General features: G+C 42.4%; 2 protein-coding genes across 3 annotated transcripts; one reads left to right on the top strand and one right to left on the bottom strand.

Moving 5' to 3' along the window:
• The first annotated feature begins 369 nt into the window (after nucleotides 1-369).
• tubb4b (tubulin, beta 4B class IVb) lies at nucleotides 370-3,064 on the top strand. The gene is made up of 4 exons (XM_072663959.1): nucleotides 370-507; nucleotides 1,364-1,472; nucleotides 1,569-1,679; nucleotides 1,877-3,064. Exons 1-4 carry the CDS (start codon nucleotides 451-453, stop codon nucleotides 2,935-2,937), a joined length of 1,338 nt encoding a protein of 445 aa, XP_072520060.1. The 5' UTR covers nucleotides 370-450; the 3' UTR covers nucleotides 2,938-3,064.
• Nucleotides 3,065-3,486: 422 nt separating this feature from the next.
• Nucleotides 3,487-25,043, bottom strand: loxl3a (lysyl oxidase-like 3a). 2 transcript variants are annotated; one of them, XM_072663958.1, is made up of 15 exons: nucleotides 24,841-25,043; nucleotides 23,921-24,203; nucleotides 22,809-22,972; nucleotides 19,041-19,258; nucleotides 13,810-13,999; nucleotides 13,409-13,589; nucleotides 12,979-13,133; nucleotides 11,297-11,467; nucleotides 9,666-9,821; nucleotides 9,106-9,265; nucleotides 8,088-8,331; nucleotides 6,327-6,442; nucleotides 5,132-5,268; nucleotides 4,528-4,639; nucleotides 3,487-4,026 (listed from the first exon to the last, which is right to left on the bottom strand). In XM_072663958.1, the coding sequence occupies exons 2-15, from the start codon at nucleotides 24,198-24,200 to the stop codon at nucleotides 3,953-3,955; spliced, it is 2,358 nt and encodes a 785-aa protein (XP_072520059.1). In that variant the 5' UTR covers nucleotides 24,201-24,203; nucleotides 24,841-25,043; the 3' UTR covers nucleotides 3,487-3,952. The 2 variants fall into 2 exon arrangements, with proteins under 2 accessions (XP_072520059.1, XP_072520058.1); XM_072663957.1 differs by lacking the exon at nucleotides 9,666-9,821.

The following is a 25,043-nucleotide window of genomic DNA, read 5'->3' as shown; positions in this document are numbered from 1 at the left end:
CATACCTATTTGACACACACTAAACAGACAGGCTCCACACTGCTCTGGCCGTTGTTTTTACCGCGAAATATGAACATGAGTTGGAGTCGGGGGCGGGGGTGGGGGCGGGAGGGGGTCCGAAGAAACGGTCATTGCATGTTGAGCGCTCAGGTAAGATATGAAAAAATTTGAAAACTTTGTTTTGACACTCTTTGCCAATCAGTGACCATATGTGTTTCTTTAGCCAATGGCCGTAAATTGTGTCATGAGGCTCCTGACAAGCGCCCACCAATCAGCTCGGAGCGAGGGCGGGTGCAGGACACGGAGCGACCAATGGGAATCGAGGAAATCTAGGCTATGCCTTCAGACTGAATAAGTAGGAGCACTTCTCATATTACTGTCTCATTGTAGCTGGGCAGTGTAAGACCGGGGGTTTCTTTCAGCTAATTTATTTGTTCTACAGCGAGAAAAATGAGGGAGATCGTTCATTTGCAGGCTGGACAGTGCGGCAACCAAATTGGTGCCAAGGTAAGAAACGAATTGTTGTTGTTTTTTATTCTTTTATCGTTTAATCTGATTTTATTCAGCCTGGCTTTCTGTACTAACGGTGTCTACTGAAATTGGCCCGCCATCCCCAATAAGGCCTTGGTCTATTTTAACTCGTAGGGATTTTAATGTTGGCTATCGATTATAAATTCGACACGTTTAAATATGTCATGTTTTTCTTTTCTTTTTTTAATAAGCTGTAGTCGAATAAAAATAGACTAGCCGTTCAAAAAAAAAATGCAACAAGTTGGCTCCTGAAAACAACCAGCTAGGGTAAAAAAAAAACATTTAAAAATGTTAAACCGTCTGTACAAGCTAAAAACGTGTGAAAAGGCTTTCTTTGAGCCTCTGTAGCTATTTTTGCTCTCCGGAAAGCGGCTTACTGTGCATGAACTAATGGTGAAACAATGCGGGCTGCTGAAGGGTGTTGGCCCTGCGGCGCGCTGTCGTAGCTAACATGGCCGGTTGCATCTGGTTCAGCTCATGGAAAAGGCGCTCAGCCGGCAAGACCGACGCCCTGCGGAGTTGGCGTGTCCTTTAAGCCGTCGTTCATGATGTAAAACCAAGTTTTGGCTCATGTTTTCGTTTTAGATGGTCTTCCGTGAGCTTGCTGCGCAGACAAAAACCAGTCAGAGCCGGTCGTGTAAAATGGCCTCAGTGACTTGGCAAACTCCATTTTGCCTGAGCAGCGCCTCATACCGTTACAAGCGACGACTTGTTGAAAGGTTCTCGTTAACGGGGGCAGCAGCTCGGTTGAGTCTCTAACCTGCTCTGCGTTTATTAAATGTTAATAAATTTATTTCTGGTCTTTAATTTGAGTTTTCTCTTCTGTCCTCAGTTCTGGGAAGTGATTAGTGATGAGCATGGTATTGACCCGACAGGCAGTTACCATGGCGACAGTGATCTTCAGCTGGACCGAATTAATGTCTACTACAATGAGGCCTCTGGTGAGACTTGACTCGGCCCTGATGGTTATTTTATTTTTATTATTTTCAGTATTTAATTCCACATTCCAATGTTTTAATATTTTTACTGGTTTCCAGGTGGCAAGTATGTCCCACGTGCTGTGCTGGTGGATTTGGAGCCGGGTACCATGGACTCGGTGAGGTCTGGACCTTTCGGACAGATCTTCAGGCCTGACAACTTCGTTTTTGGTAATCATCATGGACTTGTTCTGCGTCAACTCATTTTTACTTCCCCGAAATCTAATATGTCTGCAGGGCATTGCAGTCAAATTTAGAATGCCATACTCATTTGAATACCCGAGTGCTAGCTCAGTTTGCATGTAGTTCTATCTTGTGCCTATCATGTTTGCATGAAATAAATAAATGAATGAATGCTTCCTTTGCAGGCCAGAGTGGTGCTGGTAATAACTGGGCTAAGGGCCACTACACAGAAGGAGCAGAGCTGGTGGACTCTGTTCTGGATGTGGTCCGCAAGGAGGCTGAAAGCTGCGACTGCCTGCAGGGCTTCCAGCTCACTCACTCTCTGGGTGGTGGCACTGGCTCTGGCATGGGCACCCTCCTCATCAGCAAGATCCGTGAGGAGTACCCAGACCGCATCATGAACACCTTCAGTGTTGTACCATCTCCCAAAGTCTCCGACACAGTTGTGGAGCCCTACAACGCCACACTGTCGGTCCATCAGTTGGTTGAAAACACAGATGAGACGTACTGCATCGACAACGAAGCCCTGTACGACATCTGCTTCCGCACACTAAAACTCACGACACCTACATATGGTGACCTCAACCATCTCGTCTCCGCCACCATGAGCGGTGTCACGACATGCTTGAGGTTCCCCGGTCAGCTTAATGCTGATCTGCGCAAACTGGCCGTCAACATGGTGCCATTCCCCCGTCTGCACTTCTTCATGCCCGGCTTTGCCCCTCTCACCAGCAGAGGTAGCCAGCAGTACCGTGCCCTCACTGTCCCAGAGCTCACACAGCAGATGTTTGACGCCAAAAACATGATGGCTGCCTGCGATCCACGACATGGCCGCTACCTCACCGTCGCCGCCGTCTTCCGTGGCCGCATGTCCATGAAGGAGGTGGATGAGCAGATGCTGAATGTGCAGAACAAGAACAGCAGCTACTTCGTTGAGTGGATCCCCAACAACGTCAAGACTGCCGTCTGCGACATTCCACCCCGTGGCCTCAAGATGGCTGCCACCTTCATTGGCAACAGCACTGCCATTCAGGAGCTCTTCAAGCGCATTTCTGAGCAGTTCACGGCCATGTTCAGGCGCAAGGCCTTCTTGCACTGGTATACAGGTGAGGGCATGGATGAGATGGAATTCACAGAAGCGGAGAGCAATATGAATGACCTTGTGTCAGAGTACCAGCAATACCAGGATGCTACCGCAGAAGAGGAAGGAGAGTTTGAGGAGGAAGGAGAGGAGGAGCTGGCTTAAATTGATTTGTCAGTCATATTTTTCCATGTTTTTCCTTTCAGAACTTTCCTTTTTGTCACTTTCTCACTGTGTTTGTCACTTGCACTCTAAGATGTACCATTGTAAGATCAATAAAATATGCAGTTGATGACGTCTGAGCTTGTCTTTAATTGTAGTTTAAGCAGGACTCCTGAGGTTTCTTCAGTTAAGTCCCCCACCCAAGTCTAACGACATTCACAGTAGCGAGTTAATTGAGACACTTACATGGCAGCATGTTGTGCTCAAAGAACCAATGGTTACCCTGAAAAATTAATGACTCTAGTTTCAGAGAACTCTTCTCTGAACTTCACTGGGTACTGAAACAGAACTTGCTTAACGCATAACAGAGAATGCACCCATTTGAGCTCTAGTTGTGCATCCAGGTTATATTAGTGGAGGATTGACTTGGGTTTAAATTGAACTAATTGGATTAGAAGACTTAATTGAAATTAAGAATCCAGCTCTGCAAAAAAACAAACTGGAAGCTACTGAACTAGGACTTGAGGACAAAAACTAAACCAAAAGAGCAGGTTGAAAATACAAATTTATCTGCATTTATATTGCAATCAGTACATTGACATTAAGTCTCTTAACAGGGATTTAAGCTGATTTTCTTCCAGTTGGAAACCTGACTGTAGTCTGTTAAAGCTCTTAACTGGCCAGGCCTGTGCATGAGGAAGTGCTGTTCTCTTGTGCATTTCCCTTTAGCTCTTTCCTCTTATTCAAATGAACAAAGGGCTTATCTAAGCTCCTTTCAGCATGGCTCTGGTAGATGTAAGCAATCTTCCTCATCTAACTTTTAAAAAAAAAAAATTTGTTAGTGACTTGACCATGATTAAAAGCACCCAAAGGCCACTGCTATTTAAAGTGGGCAAGGAGACCTTTCAAATCAGGACTTGGTGGTTTACAATGGGAATAAATAAAGTAGTTAAGTATATTATAAAGCTGTTCATTTCCCAGAGTGGCTTAGAGTAGATCCAGGGATTGTCTGTCGGTGTTACGAGATCTGGTTATTTAGCTGCCCAGGATAAAGTTCAAACTGCTTCTCTGCCTCCTCGCTGTAGGAATCACCTGGAAAAAGAATGGGGAAAAATAAGAAACTGGCCTGGCATTCTGTAGAGGATGTTAGATCTTGTTTCCGCCTGGTATCTGGATCGTATCCTGATAAGATTTTAGCCACATGCATTTACACAGGGTAGTCAAATGCCACATCTCCTGTTAGTGAGACTGAAATCCGATGGCTGTGTGGGAAGGAATATGCAGATCCGCTTGTTGTGTGGCAATATTACTTCTATTTCAGTTGAACTGGGAGGGGTTTTGGTTGTGGAATATGTGATGGAGAGACATTGGATGCGTTTACGCTGCTATAACATGGCTCAAATGCGTCTCAGACCTCCTCCTGAAGTGTGATTTTATGTGGTTTGGCCTTATCCAGATACAACCCTGATACTCAAGACGGATAAAGTGATTTGTACAAAAGTATAAATTCTGGAAAGCTTTCGGTTTTACTGGATACTGTACAGTCTATGAAACTGCAGGCATTTGTGTGGAGGTACTGACATTATGACTTACCTAGATGGCATTTGTGCAACCAGACCCTATTGCCATCATATTTGCAGTTGCAGCGCATGGCGTTATTGGTGAAGTCACTCTCTGCTACCTCAAAGTTGGGGTTTATTACAACCTGTGACAGAGAGAAGCCATTATCCAAAGGCAAAGTAAGTAAGTGCTGTAAGTAAGTCTAGGGTCAGCTGAAGGAGAAAGAGCTAAAGGAAATAAATGACTGTGTTCTTGATCAGTTTTAGGTTAATCTTAATCCTGAATCCACCCAACAGCACCCCCTTCCCCTCCCCTTCTGTATACTCAAAGATTCATTACCACAGAAAATCGACTTAATCCTATTAACTGTTTGATCCTTAGATTCTTAAAAGGTTGACTGTACAGTTGCAGTAGCTTGTGTCTACCACAAGAGGACAGTCCATTAACATCATATTTAATACAACATTTTGAGCAAAATGTTTGTCAGTGGGGTCCTATGGGACCAAGTTTGGCATAGTTATGTGGTTCAGCGCTACAAAAGTAGAACCTACAACAGCAAAGAGCGAAGTCTCTGCACGCCGAGACGTCTTGATAAGATTGTCAGTGTAACTCAGTGTGCCTTGAAGTGAACGTTCACCTGAAGTATGTAGTTTCCTGGTTTAACATCACTGATGTCAATCCACTGGCAGTCAATGTCATGTCTGTAGGTGTCCCAACAGCCAACTGTGATGCCCTGCTCACCAAAGTTGGCACACTCGTATCGTTTCGAAATACCTGCTCCAAAGAAAAGAGGACATTATAACATTTGCTTCCCTTTTTATTGTAGACAGCTAACCTGACTAGGCAGATGGAGATAAACATGGTCTGTGACCCAAACGACACTGATGAGTGTGTTGGCAATTTTTCTGAATCGTAAAGTGGAATTCAAACATGATATTGAGGGCACTACAATGTCCCACAATGCAGTCATAATTTATAGTAAACATCATAGCTCGCTACATGAGCTGAATGTGGACTAAAATGCATTTTAAGTCTTGTTACTAAGCAACAGAGTTGATTTGCTCATATAAGCGAAGATGATATAAGGATGCGTCCCAATTGTGTACTATAAGACAAGTGTCAAAGTTGAGCATACTCAAATATCCAAGATACGTACTCAGAACCGGTCAGTTCAGAAAAGGGGGAGGGATCTCCTCACGTCAGGAACAATTATTTGTAATGTATGTTAGCATAGCAACACTTTATCACTTCCTGTTAGAACAAAACTGGTTAGTACTAACCTGCCCACTATGAAGATTATAGTATAGTCTATACCTTATAGTATTAGTGTGTAGTACACAATTAGGACGCAGCCATAATTAGGGGCCACTGAACACTGTGAATTTCAGATATCTTTCTATGTAGTTTGTTAATGGTGGGCTTATGTTTCTAAGCAACATATTGCTCAAAAGGAAGTAGAGATCCCATTTTGGTCACTGCCATGGTCTTGGTGCATTCGCGATTCCCTCCTAATTTTGGAATGGTCCCCAGTTCCCTAAATGTACTCAAGCTTTCATTATGGCAGAAAATCAGTCAAGTCAATGGACTTGATCCGTTTAGTAGGGCTCCTGAGTGGCCCAACTGTCTAAGTGTTGGCCCTATCATCAGCTACAGCCACATAAAGCTCTCCCAGCCGTGGTGGCATTCTGATTTAGAGTTGGAAGGGGGGGAGGCTGCTGGGGTCCACTGAGATCTTTGTATTCATCTTAGCCCAAATAGAACCATAGAAGAATCAGAATAGGATAGAATCACTACTGTATACCACTACAACCATACTGTAACCTTCGCCTTACCCTCATGGCAGTCAGTGTCCTCCAAACAGAAGCTGGCTTTATGACCATCAGCCACTTTAGTGCCGTTGAGATCCAGCAGATCATAGTTGGTAAAAATGTCCATGCTATGATAGTGCCTGTAAGAGAAAACCACACACATACTCAATAAGCACTTAGCAATAGCCTTTATGATCATTTCCAGATATAAATCTAGACCAAATCATTTTTCATGTTAGGCTACAAATGGTCATAAGACATCTAAAATGTCAAAGAACCTAGGGGTACGTAGCTCTGAGCTGCTATGTGTTTTCTAGAAGGAAATTAAGAACACATTATCCTGGTAACATTCAGTGATGTAGGTGGGGAGCCGAACCCACGGAGTAAACACTGGTCTCTCTTTCTCTCTCCCTGGCTTGAGGCAGAAGCTAGGCTCTGTATGTCTCATGACTTCCAGCACACACCAGGTTTTCCCATTAAGAACTGCACAAAGCATAAATTCTGAGTGACCTAATGCATGCTGGGAGACCTGAGTGGATTTTGGAACAGTAGTACCGGTCACCACACACTGTTTTCGGCCCGTTCTGGGCCTGTTTCTCTCAAAGCAGCTCTTTCCAAAAGTAACAGATAGAAAGATGTTGAATAAGGTTCAGAGTACATAAGCACATGGTCAAATCAGTACAACAGCTGCCATCAAAACAAGAGCCGTCCCTGTGGGAAAAGACACCTACTACAAAGAAACAACATTGATGTGTGGTAGCCTAAACAGTTCTTCAGTGGTTGCTTAAACCACAGCAATAGTCCTTTATCAGTAAGTTATTATTATTACTATATTGATATTAGTATCACTGTCTTCAGTATTAGTACCATCTGCATTTCTGCTCATACATTTCCCTGGATTTACATCTGAGCAGTGTGTAAGGAACAGAAATAATGCATTCATGTTTCTGCATGAAGGTCCATGCACTGAATTTGAGCATTGTAACGTCTCAAGCACATTTGCAGGCGTTTGCTTTGAAGTGAGGTAGGATTTAACTGTGACTAAAAGAAACCGCACAGACCCACCACATAGGCAGTAACTATCATTCACCCTATCAGAGGGTCACTCAACACTTTCTCTCTCAAATTCTAGTACATTCACCCCCTCACCCTCTCAAATCCTAGTACATTCATCCCCTTGCCCTCTCAAATTCTAGTACATTCATCCCCTTGCCCTCTCAAATTCTAGTACATTCACCCCCTTGCCCTATCAAATTTTAGTACATTCACGCCTTTTCCTCTCAAATCCTAGTACATTCACCCCTTTCCCTCTCAAATTCTAGTACATTCACCCCTTTCCCTCTCAAATCCTGATACATTTACCCCCTTGCCCTCTCAAATCCTAGTACATTCACCTCTTTCTCTCTCAAATCCTAGTACCAAGCACAAGCCATAATTGTCAAACTGCTACAACAGTCTGAACAGTCCGGAAAACAGAAGGGATTTCAAGCTGTAAGGTCACTACAGTTTTCTTCATGCATTCGTTTCTTTCCCGGTTGCCAGATTTGCGATTATCCCATCAAATTCATGTTGTGTGAAAAAGCATTCATGTGAGACAATGATGAGTTTGTGGGATCACTGATTAATCTCATTCATTATTTAGAGAACTAATATATAAAGTTCTTTTTATCCCCCAATTTTTCTGGTTAGTTTACGAGCAGTCATCATGTCGCATCTGGTAACCATGCACTCATAGGCAGCTAGCTGTGACATCAACCCAAGTCATGGAGAAAGCCATGCGTTTACCTATGGCATTCATGCCACACCCAGGAATGGCGCCCCAAACGGGGCCGGAAGTCGGCTCGTCCCACATTGTGGATCTCAGAGGAGAAGCGAAGGAGGCGGCGGTGGCCATAAGGCCAGTTGGCACTGACAGCAGATTTAGACAGGCAGTTCTCTTCTGCTGCACAATAAAGCAAATGCAGGGGCCGGTCTTCAATGTACACACTCTTCTCCACCAGAGGTGCATTCAAGACCAGGTCCGATGCCGCTGAGAATTTGGGAAAGAAGGGGATGATATGAATGTTTAATAAAAGCAACAGAACATTTACTTAAGACCTAAATACCTGTGTCCTTCTATATCCTCTAATGTGTTGACTGACTGACTGTGTTGTCCCTCCCTTTTACAATTTACCTAATTTAAACTTAACAAAATAGATATTTAATGTTAGTGTGTGTATCTGAACAATTATTTTAATTGCAAGTACACCATTTGGACAAAAGTATTGGGACACCTGCTGATTCATTGTTACCTAAATCAAGGGTATTATAAAAAAAAAGTTGGTCTTGCCTCTGTTTAAATCTCTACTGTCCAGGGACAGCTTTCTGCTAGATTGTGGAGCATTGCTGTGAGGATTTGATTGCATTCAGCAGCAAGAGCCCTGTGGGCTCTGAATGTTGGATGATCACCACCCCACCTCATCTCCCAACTCCCCAACTTATGTCAAAAGTATTGGATGGAGCACCATTATTCCAGAGAACACAGTTCCACTGCTCCACAGCTCAATACTGGGGGCTTTATACCCCTCTAGCCCATGCCTGGCATTAGGCATGATGCCAGTAGGTTCATGTTTATCTGTTTATTCTGTTGACAATACTTCTCTACAGGGACTGGGCAAGCTGTGTGTGCATTTGCAGATCTGTTCCAGCAATGGGGGCAACTTAGTGTAGCTGAATGCATACCTTAGACAGGAATCCAGAAACATTTGGACATCAGTGTATTTGGAATTAGTGTAGGTGTGACTGGCCAGTGTGTGTCACTCACAGTCTGAGCAGATAACCCCAGCAGCAAACTGAGCTCCTGCTCTCTTACAGCTGACCACCTGATGGTGCTGACAGTCGCTCAGAGTCATCTCATCTCCACGACACTTCACCCCACTCATCACCATTTCGGTCACATTACTGCTGTCCCAGTACCACGTTTCCTTAGCAACACAGAAGACATCAAAATACAAAGATTAGGGGTGTTTCCAACAGTAATCTCCAGACAGTGAGAGATGAAACCACCAGGAGAATTTCACAATACTGAATTCCAGAGTTGAGTTAAAAAGTCTAGTTGTGTGCAATTTGAGAAGAGCTAGAGCTAGCTAGGGGATGTTCCTATTCAGCAAACCTTTCTAAGTTTTGTCGTAAATGATCACAATCATTGAGCAATCCGTCTTTGTGAAATATACCCCGGGAGTTATGGAGAACAGATCCATGATTCTTCATCGTTTATGTTGTGTGTTACCTGGTTTTTCTACAATCCCATAGCACTAGTGTTTGTACTGCATTTACAAAATGAACAGTAATCTACTCTACTGATACAGTAGTCCTCTTACTCACTGTGATCGCATGCAGGGCATAGCTGAGGCCTAGCTGTCTGCAGGCCACCATGGCCTCTTTAGTGGTCCATCCATCACTGCACAAAGTGCCCCATCTGGACCCAATCTGAACCTCCAGTCTGCCCTCATAATCCGTCCTGCCCCCGACCATACGGATCTGCACACAGACCCCCACTGCGAGGACTAAGCATGCAAGCTCTCTACTTCACTATCTCAGGATAAGACAGACAGTCCACAGTTTTTTTAGCTCTATCCTAGTGCCACTGGACCATGTATTCCATATTCATGGTTACTTGGTTCAGGTGTGTTAGGAGTTGGGATTAAGCCAAAGCTTGAACAATCTAAAGGGCCTAAGAGACACTGGACTGGGAGACATTAACCATACTGTAGTCGAAAGTCAGGAACCACCCAAATGCACTATGTGGACAAAAGTATTGGGACACCTGCTCATTCCGTGTTTCCTCTGACATCAAGGGTAGTTTATGCTGCTGTTTGAGTAACTGTGTCTACTGTCTAGGGAAGGCTTTTTTAATAGATTGTGAAGAACTGCTGTGAGGATTTCACTGGATTTGGCAACAAGAGTGTTAGTCAGGTCAGGACCCCACCTCATCTCTAAATCCTTAACTCATCCCAAAAGTACTGGATGGAGCACCAACCATCATTCCAGGGAACACAGTTCCACTGCTCCACAGCTTAGTGCTGGGGGGGCTTTATACCCCCCTAGCCCATGCCTGGCATTAGGCATAGTGCCAATTGGAGGTATACTATATTGGCAAAATGTCTCTACAAGAACCAGACAACCTTTGTGTGTGCGCATTTGCACATCTGCACCTGCGATATGTGCAACTTAAAGTAGCTGGATGCATTCATTAGAAGGAGTATCCACAAACATTTGGACACATAGTGGATATGGGTGGTTCCTGACTCTAGACTCTGTCCATTCTCTAGCTTGATGGTTAGTATAGCGTAGTCAGTGTACTTGGCAGACTGGTGTCCAAGTTCCCCACCTAGGGCACAATATACCCGTAAGAGCACTTAATCTAGATTTTTATTGCTACATTCATCTATCTATATATCTATTCGTGTATTTGCTAGATTTTACATATTAAAATTAACGTGACATATACACGCGGTTATGGCACGTTGTATATGTGATATAATAGTTTTTTTCCAAAAACAAATTGGGACTGTACTCTCAAATTAGTTCATTAGAAACTTAGATTTAACTTATTTTAACTTACAACAATAAGTGAAATTTAACAATTTCTTACTTGAGGACATCAGGGATGCCCTTACTCTCTCTGGAACTCAGAGATCAGGGTTCCACAACTCATCCCTACACTCTGTTATTACTGTCCAGCTGCTGTATGACTAAATACTGGTACTGTTTTTTTTTTTGCTGTTAAACATCTCAGTAGTGTATTTGTACAACACACAGACTGCCATGCTCATTAAAATCCAGCTCCTACCAAAGTTCAATTCAAACCATAATCCAACACATCTGAGCCTGCTTACCAAGGTCTTCAAGTTCTCCTGAACATTAGAGCCAGGTGTGTAAGATTAGGGTTGGAATGAAAGTCTACAGCAGCTGAGCCGGGCACCTCTGGTGTAATACTCTGGGAGTTCTCTTACGCTGAGGCCGCTGCTAGCATGTCCCAGCCCCAGCTGCCTGCAGGCCACCATGGCCTCTCGAGAGGTCCAGCCGTCCCCACAGATCAGCCCCCACTGGTCTAAACTACTGGCATTAGGGGCCTGAAGTTCCACGCGCCCCTCCAACTGCGTACGCCCCCCGGTCAGCCGGATCTGAGATGGTGTTAGAGAAGAGCAGCGAGGGGCAGAGAAAAGCAAAAGGTCAAAAGTCAAACAACTCTCGACTTTGAACCATGAGGTGAGAAGTAGTTAAGCGGTAGTTGTTCAGAGTTGCAGCGTCTTCAGCTATTCGCCATGTCACTCACGTGCCTTATAATAAGCATTAATGTACAGTATTTGCATACTGTATACAGGAACCTGTTTCAGTAGGCTCACTCATTTGATCACAGACAAACTGCCACTCTGAACAGCTCAGTATAAACTGTTTGCTCTCAAGTGTTAAACCATAGCTACTACATAAAAGTAAAGCTCTGTACTACAAGCTTTTATAGTGACAGTGGCATAGCATATATAAATAGACTGGAAGGAATGCATTAGCTGCAAATAAAGCAGGTATTATCTTCAGAAGCATGTTTTTAAATACCATATATAAAAAACTTTGTTACAGTTCTAAACTCTTTTTGTGTTAATCCAAATGTCACCTCTTCGAAATTAAACTGTATATGAGATAGAGACCCTGTTTACACCTGGTCGCTTCACATGTCTTGAGTATCAGGGTTATGGATAAGACCAAACCGCATAAAAATGTAAGTGTAAACACACCCAACCCTCAATACCAAGCTGATCACTCAAACCACGTCAGGAGGTTGTCTGAGATGCATTTGAGGGATTGATATTTTGTTATAGCAGTGCAAACGCGTCTCTCCAAGACACACACACAACAACCAAAAACCCTCCCAGTACAACACCAGTAATAACTGGAGTGAGTTTTGAAAGTGAATTTGCATATTATGTCCCACACTGCATTTAGATTTCAGGCTGACCAACTAGAGGTGCAATTTCACTCCCCAGTCTAAATGCACGTTGCTAAAATCTCATCAGGATACAGTCAAGATACTAGGCCCAAGTGACCAGGTGTAAACAGGGTCTTCGTTTTTCAAAGCTTGATTTGGTTAACAGTTACTAAAGTACAGCAATCTAATGTATTCTTGCAACGTCAACTACACACTCATGTCTTTTTAACCCAATTCATTTCCAGGCAATTCTAGTTCTTCAAATGTATTTGAAGTTGTGATCATTTATTTAAAAAAATAATAAAATGTCTTTATTTCTTATTTAAACAAAAAATCATAATCATAAAGAACAACTAAAAATGGTGCGGATAATCCATCCAGGAGAAGAAAACATATCTTTTTATTTTCTTATTTATTCAATAACTTTGGAAATATGTAATATATTATAAATTATATTCATTTTTTATGTATGTTACAATTTTCTAAGACAATAATTTATTTAATGTATTTTATTTAATGATCGCACTGATGTGTCAAAGGTCTTAAAAACTGATTTTCCCCTTTAAAGCCAGGTAAAATATATATATAGGGTTCATTGTGCATCTATTGGTTTCCAGCTTTTCTTTTGTATGAGAACATTGGCTGACTGGACAAAGTGTCCTACATACACATTATTAATCTATGAGCTCTGGAGCATAGAGACTGTCTGACCGTTTTCTCAAAGCCCATATAAGGGACGTTGCACTTCACAGAGGCATCTTCCATGTGTTTGCAGTTCTCAGCAGTAATGCTCTTATGTGGGCATTTCCACAAGCTCTTCTCATCCCCACGACACTGCACCTCATTCATGTAGATAGGACCCATACCTGCAGAGGAGTTACACAGCAGATTCAATCTGTTTTCACAGGCAAACGTTCCAAGTGATCTTTGAATAACTAAAATAATGATTATTCTGGGATCAAGTAAAATGCCTGTAACTCATTACTTACTAACTTTAAATTTGACCCCAGGCATTTCAAATATGACATGGACTAAAAACAGCACAATAACTGCTAAATCATTATCACACAAAGGCTCAAAGATTCTGTTTTTAGTCACAGACCAAAACGCCCAACAGGGCAATAGTAAGAATGTTGCCCACCTTGGCCCATGCGAGCCCCAGTTAGAGCCTCTTTAGCTGTACCGAACCCCAGCTCCCTGCACACCACGCTGGCCGACTGCAGGTTCCAGATGTCGTCACATACTGTGCCCCATTCAGAGCCTTTCAGCACCTCAACTCGGCCTTCACCAGCACTCGCGCCACCCTTCAGACGCACCTTAGACTGGTCCACAGGCACAGAGTTAGTACTGTTTTCAATATTACATGCTTATTGTTGTTGTTGTGTTGTTACCCACTATACTACACCAACTGCATGACAACATTTGTGATATATCTAAACAGTATTTCAGGGTTTAATAAAGCTGGCATGAGACAAAATCATCCCCATTGTGGCCTATTTCCAGAGACACAGTTTTAGAAGACCTTTTAAATGTTGGGCTTACCACAGGATTTACTTTGGTCTTGCGCCCCCGACCTTGACTAAACTGGGGCCCCGGCACACAGCTGACCACAACAGGTCCTCCACCAGGACAGGGGGAGCTGGTGTTCTTACTGAACTCCATGGTGCATGCAGAGAGATGAGCCTCATTCCCAGTGCAGGCCACAGAGTGAATCCTATACACACTGCGGTGACTACAGAAAGAGGATGTATACGGCTAAGTAAGCATATCCACACAGAACATGTCAATATAAAGCATTCTTACTATTTTTATGGTAACAATCGCTAATGCTAATGGACAGAATGAGACCATATAAAATATTTGTAGCATATCTATTGAACAGCAAGGAAGGAAGGAAGGAAGGCCTAGAGGCCTATGCACAGCATTTCACTTTTAATTCCATCATGTGTAAGACTTATAATGTCTTTGGTTAAATAAGTGTGAAAAGATGTAATCTACTCATTCGACGCGTTTCTGACATTCTAGCAGAGATTGCTGACCTTCCAGTGTGAGTTTGCTATTGAGATGGTTAAACTTTCACTACTATAAAATAAGATAAGCACTTTTCACTTTTTAATTATAGTGGGGTTAATGTTTTTTTGATATTTAAAGAGCCCATATGATGGAAACTCACTGTTCTTCACTTTTTTTGTAGTATGTAAACATTTTAAAAGATTCAAAATCTACTGTACCATTCACTTACCAGTCCAAACTGCCCATATATGGTGATTAAAGCAGCATTATGTAAGCAGCCTGAAATATTACTCTAACGCCTTAGTCCACATGCTTCTTTCACTTCAATGTCGGTTCTGTATCTCTCACCACTTCCAGAAATACTTCAGGGGTGGCTCAAAGCGTGCATTACACTTTCTGACTGTAGAAGGAGCCCAGAAGCAGGAATTACAAATTTTCCATACTGCTGCTTTAAAGCCCCTGGAAACATTTTGATATCCTGTTTTTGTACAATACTAAACTTGGGTGTTAAGTGAAGTGTTCAACAAAGTTTCAATAGAAAACACAAAGTACAAATATGAAACTCGCCAAAAAGAAATCATCAGACCTCTCTGATGACCTCTCTGGCGTGATCTTAATATTTATAATTAAAAATTTGTTCACGTTACTATGGCAGCACACAGCCTCGTAACAGAAAAGTTGCGTTTTTAAGGTTTCTCTTTTGAAATGTAGTTATGATTGAGGGTCCCTCACTGAGGGATTTGTCCCTACTGTCCGGCACCCATCACCTTTCTGCTTCAGCAGTTGGCTATGTGCTGTGCCAGTAGGGCAGGGTAGCGGATCTCCCCGGCTACAGGACTGCACAGGGACCCCCTGTCCGTCCCAGGACCCTGCAGTGAAGTATAGAGGCGACGGTCGCTGGATATGAGGGACGACAGGGCACACTCAAGCTTTTGCATGCCAGGTTTAGCTCTTGCCTTAGCTTTAGCCTTAGCCTCCCTGGTTGCTCAGACTTAAACAGAGGGTAAAGCCATGTTAGCCTTGAGCCTTACGTCCTATAAATTCCATCTATACTTTGTTCACATGTCTACGGCAAGTCTGTGCAACTCTCCACCACCCCATCACCTCCCTTTTAACCATCATCTATCATTTTTGACTCCACATGACATTCTTTCCTCTCTCTTACAGTCTTAATCATAAGCTGAAGCAAAAATTAAGAACTTAGGAAGACACACTTTGTACACTTACACTAAGGAGGAGCCAGATTAACAGCTGGTTTTGAAATGATTAAATTGTGATTCAATTTATTTTCATAAAAAAATATAAGGAGTGTTTCATTTTAAAACCAGTGTTTTCATTATAAAACCACACAACTGTTCTAAGTTAACTTCAGGAGAAATATACTTAAAAACATAATACACAGTGTCATAAGCCATATTAGTCACCATTAAAATACTCTAACAGAGCTTAACAGCTGACTTCATTTCTAATTAGAAATCAGATTCATTTCTTTTCAAACACTACTTTCTAATTCTGGGTTATTCAAGAAGCTTGTCAGGCTCCATTCATGTCCAACACACCCTAAAGGCTCTTGACAGGCTCAGACATACAGTGGAGATGGCATAGCCATGGGAAGTCAGCTATGATTTAACATTGCTCTGCAGTGTTCTGAGGTAAAGTTGAGTCACTGTGGTTTTCACACACCCCTGCTTACCTCTCATGCACGTGTATGTGTGTGTGTGTGTTGCCCACAGCTTTATGAACTCCTTCACCTCCAATTCAGTCTGTAAGTCAGGTGTGTGACAGAAAGAAATCAATAAAGTTCTTTAAACCATTTTCTTGTGAAAACTTGTTCTGCCTCAGACCTCTATATTTCTAAAGGAGAACAGAAATTGATCTACAGTGCTGTGAAAAAATACCCAAATGATTTTCCTCTATTTTTGCAGAAAAATAGAGGAAAAAAGATTTATTAGCGAAATGTACAAATTTTCAGCCGTTTGCGATAAGACCAATTGAAATAGCTCAACGCAACAAATAAAACTGTGCTTTCTCCAAATCATACCTCTTAAACCTCTTAAAGACATGCATCTTTATGTCTTAGCAGAGCTCCCTTTAGCTGTAAACATGATGCATAGCCAGACACCAGCTTTTGGCAGCGTTCCTGAGGAATCTTAGAGCATTACTAATCAGTAATGGCCTCCAGTTCACTAATATTCTTGCTGCAACCACCTTCTTCCAATCCCATCAAAGATTTTCTATGGTGTTTAAGTCAGGCGACTGTGATAGCCACTCCAGAATCTTGCAGGACTTCTTCTGAAACCAAACCTTGCAGGACTTTGAGTAGGCTTGATATCAATGTCTTGTTGGAAGGTCCAATGACTCCCAAGCTCCAGCTTCCTCACAGAAGGCATAACATGTCCTTTCAGGATTTCCTGATACTTGATTGAATCCATCTTGCCCTGCACAAGCTGCAGGTTTCCGGGAAGCAAAACAATCCCAGAGCATTGATGGTAGGCAGGGTGTTTTTTTCAACTAGCAAAAGTTCTAGTTTTGTTTCATCACTCCACTAAACAGACTTTCAAACCTCTTTTTAGACCTGTGGTTCAGCAGTATGTCTGCAAGAGGATGAATGAACCATATGCTAAAAAAGAACACCCTACAGGGTATTAGGGGAATTAACTGTGCATGCTAATTGTATCGAAATGCTTTGCATTCAAATATTCAATTCTATGTGAAAAATATGCAAACTGCTAATTTTGCATGAGAGAGCATGACCTTTTGACCTAATGCACAACAATAGGTTTTAAAAAGAGCAACGTAACCTGCCAAATATAATCAGAATTTAAAAGCCACACAAAAATAAGTGTCAAATCTGCAGTAGTTTTTGTTTAGTCAGTTAATAGGCCCTGATGCCATGCATGGTAAGCAAAAATAAAGTGCTTTTGGCAGAATACTGTCTCTTAATTAGTCATACAGACAAATGGCGGATGTCTATTTCTGGAGCTTAATGATGAGCATTTGTTTTTTTGCTAATGCACAGGTCTTTGAATGAATTCTCTAGGGCTCGAGTCTCTAATGCAAAGTAACTGACTCAGTGAGTTCGTAGAGTCGATCAGTCTCTCTCTGTTTTTTTCTCTCTCCGCCCCTTCTGTATACAGTCTTTTCCCGCTCTGTGCGCTGCCTGGTTCTCTCACGTGTGCTCAGACTCGTCCTCTATCACTCACAGACATGGTCTGTCTGTCACAGCGTTCACTGCTTACATTTTACCATCTGGTGTGAATCTGTAACACTGTCTGCTCTCTGACGTGGACAGCTGTTTCAGAGACAGACAAACAGTGAGAGATAGAGCAAGAAATAAAGAGATACAGGGGCTTGAGGTGGACTTGTTCATAAAACAATGAAATGACATCAATCAGTGTTCAGAGTTCAGTGCTGCTAATGTGTATCAGCAGTGTATCAGCACGCCAATTTCACAAAGCTTCACCACGTCTTCACTGTTAATGAAAACAATCTTTGACATAATAAAGTGTTTTATAGAATCACGTTATGTTGGAGAGGGACAGGCAGGGTGTTTTATGGGTATTATAACATGATTATTATTATTATTATTATTATTATTATTTGACCAATTTTAGTATTACATATAAAAAGCTAGAAGGTATAAGTTTGCTGGTCTTTTTGAATTGTTGTGTTTCCATCCCTACTCCTGCTTACACTTCTTGTTATGTATGATTTGTCGAGTTCAGTGTGAAAACTGACAATAAATATTGTTGAAATACATTAAATTGTAATTGTAAATCAATTGATAAATAAAATACAAAATAACAAATACATGAAATGTTGATAGTCATTATGATATTTTGGACCTTGGCATGAGGTCCTCTAACTGGACTTTATTAAATGAGATTATTACCCAAACATATTTCTTATACAGAGCTAATATAGCTTGGTTGTATGGCCAAACCCTTCAAAACAGTCATTTCTGGAAGCAGTTCTAGGATTATGTAGTATAATGCCTCATTGCAGAGAGCTACCGAATCCTGAGATTTTCCATCATAACCACACACATATGCACACACACACACACACACACACAAATATGGACGGCTCTCAAGTGTTTACATAAATGCCTTTTTCAGATGCTTTCCATAACATAAACAACCACTCCACAACACATTCTTCACTGAATTAAGACACACACTTCAACACAAAAACAGAAAAAAACAGACCAGACTTTGGGTCAGACAACAGGCAGCCAGCAGCAAATTAGGTGTCTCAGCTTCTAGGAACCCTTCACTGGCCACAACTATAAAACGCATTTTCAATCATCTGCACAGGACAAAGTATGCTGCTACAAAATTCTTTAGGAATGCCTTTGGCAAGTTTAACTCTAAATGCAAATATAGCCTACTGTGCTGTCAAAAAAAAGCTTGTTATGCTCCTATGTGAAGGAATGAAGGCTAGAGGCTGTCCCATAGGATGGTACCTCTAAAAAAGCATGCTTTACTGCAAAGGTGAGCATTTTCCAATGATTACTCTGTTTGCATTTAATGTCTTAGATGTTTCTGGCTGGGCAGTGATCATAACTCCAGGATGAACATTCAGTTCGCTGTGTATTGACACCACCATGTCTAAACACAACCAAACTCTGTCTCCAAGCAGCATCTCCTCCAAAGATGAAAGAAATGACACACCTTGGACTCAGTCTGTTGTCATCTACACTGCAATATTTAGGTCAAAGGGAAAGTGCCTAAGCGGCTGTGTGTGTGCAGATCTCCTACCTGTGCGGCCTCTTTGCAGCATTTCTCTCTGAAGGGAATCCCATCATGCCGCAGACCACATGAGAGTTCCTGGCGGTCCAGCCGACATTGCAGATTTGACCCCAGCCATCATTGTATTTCACCTCCACTACGCCTTCAGTAACTGGCATTCTGGCAGCGTGGGCAGCAGATAGGGGGCGCAAGCGGACCTCCTCCATCCTGTTCTCATCCACCTGCATCTGAAACACCCAATGGTTACTGAGGGTGGTAATGAGGTAGAGTAGCAGTAGTATAACCCCTTCTGCTCAGTGATGTCCAACAATGGTTTAAGCAATTTGCATAGGAGCGAGCAGATAAAGATTTGAACAATCACTGTTTGCATGAATTTAATCTTTTTTCCAGATTAAAAGTCACACATACACATATATACGTATTCTGACAATGACTGGGCAATATTTGTAATCTTGCCTCTGTACACCATCTCAAAGGATTTGAAATAAAGCCTGATTTAAAAGCCTACTCAGTTCTGGAACAAGAAGATTCGACTTGTAATGGAGAAGGAAAGGAAAAGTTCATGATCCGAAGGAAACCACATCATCTGTCAAATATGGCAGAGGTACTGTTATGGCATGGTCATGTACAGCTGCCAAAGGAACTGGGGCACTGATGTTTATTGCTGATGTGACTGCTGATGTATACTTTCTGAATCCAAGTTTAAAAAAACTATAGTAGTTTGTACAGTTACTTCTGACCTGGTGAAAATATAGAGAGTGTGCAACAATAGCTGTAATTCCTACACAACTGCAGATGAATTCAAATTCATTCACATCCTGACTGCTGCAAATATAGTACCACTGTCCAAATACTTATGGATCAGGGTAATACTGTGTGATACAGCAGAATTAGATATGGAGTAAAATATCTGTACTCCAGAGTGAATACACGCTTATCTCCAATTACAACACAGTAATATCCATGAAAATGGAGGCACATTCTTTCACGCAGCACTGACGTAAGTAAACCAGGCTTATTAAAACCAGGCTTCTTTAAGCAGCCTGCAAACAGATACTTACGAATGGAGACTGGTAGTCATATGAAAATTGCCAGGTAAATATGCAATGACAGCAAGACAACATAACTTAACCCAAACATCATTATCATGCATTTGGACTGCAGCAAGGTTTTAAACCTTTTATCAGCTTTAGAAAAGAGGAGCAACTGTGCACATGTGCAAGGAAGCCCAGGCGACAGCAGCGAGTACATGTGGATACACACATATGCACGTATGCACACTCTGTCTGCTGAATCAGTGCCGTGGAATGCTTGTCCTTGTCTGAGCAGAGAGCGAGAAGCGTTTCCTTTAGGCTGCGTTTGGTTAACTCCAATCCAACTCATGTGAAATCCAATCCAACTCATGTGCGCATGTGTGTGTGTGTGTGTGTGTGTGTGTGTGTGTGTGTGTGTGTGTGAGTGGAAAGGGGGTGGTTAGATTGTTTGTGTGTGTGGCTTTCTGGTGAGCATGTATTATACTTTTTTTCTATTTTGAAATCTCAAGAGCAGAAAACAGAAGCAAGAGTTTATAGTTTGATATAGTTCCTCTTAGTTCCTGTTTACTGGAGACACTTCAAAACACAACCGAGCTCTTTTTAGTGTTTTGGACATTTTGCTGAGTCTGGATCTGAAATCTTTCATTTGCAGCATTCCAGTCTACGTGGACACAGTTGTGTCTGTGTGCGAGTCCAGTGTTAGACAGCTGTTTCTAACAGCCGTCTTGAGATCACTGCGTTCTTTCAATCTTCCGGTACAAAGCTGCCCACTGGACAGCTGAGCACGGCCTCTTACACATCTCTCCCCTCATTGAAAACTCTGCTCTCAGACTCTCTCTCTCTCCCTCCCTCTCTCTCTCTCTCTCCCTCCCTCCCTCTCTCTCTCTCTCTCTCTCTCTCTCTCTCTGAGTTACAGGTTTCAGAGTTTTAACAGTAGGAAAATTGAACAGATTACAGTTAACATCTATATGAAATACAAACATATCTATATGCAATTTAGGATGTCCGTTGCTGATTTCTGTGTAGAACTGTTGGCGGGTCTCTGTGTATTTTGGGCATTCTGTCAGAAAGTGAGGTTCTGTCTCTGTTCTATTTAATTGGCGCTGCTGGCATGTTCTGTTTTCTTGAGGAACCCAGGATCTCTTGTGTCTGCCAGGCTCCACAGCCAAGCTGTGCTGACTTAGTCCGTACCTGGTCAGCGTGGTCGTTTTATGGCCAAATAACACCGCATTTTACTCTGTGATTTGGTGGGAATTTCCTAATAGGACTTGTATTTGTCTCTGGTGAGCTGTAACTGAGTTATTCTGATCAGATTAGTGATATTCTGGTTGAGGACCAACATCTCCCTTCCCCCTTTGCTCTCTTTCATTTTCCCTCTGCTTCGGCTTTGTGCTCTCTCTCTTTGCCCCTCTCTTCTCCCTGTTGTTTTCTATGTCTCTACTTTTACTCCTCCCTTTTCCTTCTCTCTGTCTTTTCCCCTCTCTCTTTCTCTTTCTCTTTCTCTCTGTCTCTCTCTCTTTCTCTCTCTCTCCTCGCTCTTTTTCTTTCTCATTCCCTTTTTTTTAGCTTTTACTCTCTCTTTCTTGCTCCTCCTATTTCTTGCTCTCTCAATCTGTCTCCCTCCCTCTTTCTCTCTCTCTCTCTCTCTCTCTCTCTCTCTCTCTCTCTCTCTCTCTCTCTCTCTGTCACATTTTCTTGTCCCTGACTCTCTCTCCCCCCTCATTCTCTTCCTTCTCTCTCCCCCCGCATCCTCGCTCTCTCTCTCACTCTCTCTGAAGCCAGTGTTCATACAGGCAGATCATACGAGGTTAATTTAGAGCAGAGCCTGTGGCCCGCACTGTTGGCTCCAGCACAGAGCCCACCCCACACCCCCACCCTCTTTTCAGCCCGTGGGCTTCATTCTGTGCAGAGAAGAGGAGGAAAAGAAGAATGAGCAACTCTCCCTGAGACAGAGGGAAACGACTCCAGACAGTTAGAGACAGCGGGTGGAAACGAGAGAGATTTAAAACCGAGGGAGAACGTGGGGAAGGGGGGAGGTGGCATGAGTGAGAGTGCGTGAGAGAGAGGGGTGAAAGAGAGTGGTTAGAAAATAAACAGGGGGTTAGTCTGCACTGCAGACTGCACGAATGAATGAGCACATTTCCCCAGAGCAAATGGAAAAATCACTCAGAGTGAGAGATTAAAAAGTTTATTGCCTAGGAAGTCACTCATGAATAACTTAACCGAATTAGTGATAGAAAATGGAAGGCTAACTTTTCTGTAAGAAAACAATATGCAGAGTGTGTGTTTTCTCTGAACTGAGACGCAGCCGTATCCTCAGTTTGTAATGTGCCTGTAATCATCAGAGGGATTCAGTCAAATAATGACATGGCTTTGACAGAACTGTCTCCATTGTTCTGTTTTCTAAGAAGCTAATTACTTGCCTTAATCACATCAAATAGCTCTTCTCAGAGCACAATAATTGGTTTGGGCATGTGAAAAAAGCTTGAAACACAAAGTGCTTGTCTTTTACTGTTCAATGTGACATGAGCAACATGTGTACAGACTTACACTAAATACAGACATCAATCAATGAAGTGTGTTTGAATAACTCTCCATGTAATGGATTTTCGAAAATAATAAACTCCCAGCTTCTGGTCAAAGGCAAAAGACAGCATCCTGACTGGGAATTCCAATTCCCGGTTACTTTGACTGTACATTCCACTTCATCCGTAGCCCCTTACTCATGGCATATTCAGCTTACCTCAATGATGTTGGAGTCCAGGAAGCCGGGCAGTCTCTCATCCTTACAGATGACCCCTGCATCCTCCTCATGAGTGCAGTCGCTGTTGCCCCAGCCTCGAGACAGACACTTCTCAATGCTGTTCTCAGAGCCTGAGCACATCACGTTATCCAGCCATATCTTACCTGCACAGACCACCATGTACAGTCACGTGAAAAAGATTAGGACACTCCATATAGGCAGTTGATCCTCATTTGAACAATTCTGAGAGATGGAATTCATGTACTACACAAAGAAAGCTGAAGAAAACACAGCTGCAGATGATTAGAACATGGTAGGGGAGGATTCTGGAGGAGCCTGTCTTATTTAATCCTCAGACATTTAGTTTGATTTGTTCTTGATTGTTAAAGTGAGTGGTATCACCACGGCCAGATCCAAAAAGACTTGTGAGAGCTTCAGAAAGAAGGTTGGAGATGCATATGAGTCTGTGTCTGGGTTTTAAAAAGATCTCAGAATATTTAGGAATCAGCCCTTCTACTGTCCACAAAATAATTTACAAATGGAGAACAACAGCCCATAGCCAGGTCAGGCCATCCTAGCAAGTTCAGTCCAAGAGCAAACAACACAAGATGCAGAGAGAAGTTTCCTACGACATCATAATCTGATTACCAAATCTTACATAATCTGCAAAAATCAGAACACATGCATATAAACACACTCAATCAGGTAGCTCTTGCCACAGTTGATGTCAAAGTATATGCATCTACCATCATGGGATTTTCATGGCAGTGTTAAGGAGGAATCCTTCAAACGCTGTCAAAACAAACATTAGGGCAAAACTAAAGTTTGCCAGAGAACTCCTCGACAAACACCAGGACTTCTAGAAATATGTTGCTGTGGACAGATGAATCTTGAGTCTTGCCCTGCTGTTTTTTGTTACAACATCTCTTTGATTCTTTATAGAACCAAAAGTGGTTCTTCTATGGCATCGCTTAAAAAGGTAATAAGTCATAAGTACCTTGATTGAGTGTATAAATGTGTTGTAAAACTAATAACAGTATCATCACTTGTATCTCTGCAATTCGAACACCTTAAGGAGAACATTCTTGGTACGATAGTAAGGCTTTACCAACCTGTGCCTGCTCCATACTTGGCGCTGTGTGACCAGCTGAGGCCCTCCACAAAGCCCAGATGGCGGCACAACACATGGGCATTAGACAAAGTGAAGTCATCGTCACAGATCGTGCCCCACTCGCCGTTATAGAAGACCTCCACCCTGCCCTCGTTGTGTTTGCGCGGGTAGCCGGCCAGACGGAACTTTAGCTGGTCGTGTTGAGGAGGGGACGTCTGGCACAAACAGGAGGGGAGCCACACACACGCCAGAATCACCACTACATGCTGAGATTTACCCATGGCCTGAGTCAGAGAGAAAATGTGCATGTGAGTAAAGGGGAGAGAGATGGAGAGAAGAAGCATCCAGAAGAGCATGATTAACCACAGTAAAGTGGATCCAGGTATTATTGGGCATTAGGTATTACAGGACATTGTGTTTTATGGACTATGAAACATAAGTCATGGACAGTCTATATCAGTGCACATTTTCCAAACATTTCCTTCCCCCAACACATCTGATCCAGCCCATTGGTCGAATATCAAGCCTCTTTTAAGCTAAATCAGATGTTCTGAGGCAAGGAAACTGTGCAGGACAGGTGGTCCCAGAGTTCAGTACCACTGATCTATTTGATTCAGTTCCCCACCAGCATTACTTTTTAGTCCAGTTAGTATATTAACACTACTGTTTTATGTTAATCAGAAAAATCTACAAATCAGACACTATTAAGAATATTCTGAAATTGGAATAGTGTCTCGAAATATCTTATTTACCTAATGATCTGTAACAACTGAACTCCCCTTAACTTTTTCCCTCAACAGTAACTTTTGGTTCTGTCCATTCATCATTAAAAACACACTTTAACAGCATCATTTTTACTTACAATAGTTAAATCATCAAGAATGACCTTAAAATAAGAGGATGGTGCACAGTCCATCTTACCTGCCTGTAAAGAAAGTTCACACCTGCAGAGTTTGCCTGGTGTCTCAAGGAAGCCTTGTGGATTCTCTCTAACCAAATCAACAAGATGTTGGACTAATAAAACCTCCTTTTCATGAATCCGATCGGTCCTGCTGGCTTTCAGAGCAGTTGGGGATCCATCGTCTAGCCAGAGAGGAGACTAGTATTGGCAGAGTGGTCAGAGA

Source organism: Salminus brasiliensis, chromosome 19 (assembly GCF_030463535.1).
Source record: "Salminus brasiliensis chromosome 19, fSalBra1.hap2, whole genome shotgun sequence".
NCBI classification, from domain to species: Eukaryota; Metazoa; Chordata; class Actinopteri; order Characiformes; family Bryconidae; genus Salminus; species Salminus brasiliensis.
This window is presented reverse-complemented; position numbering and strand designations above follow the sequence as displayed.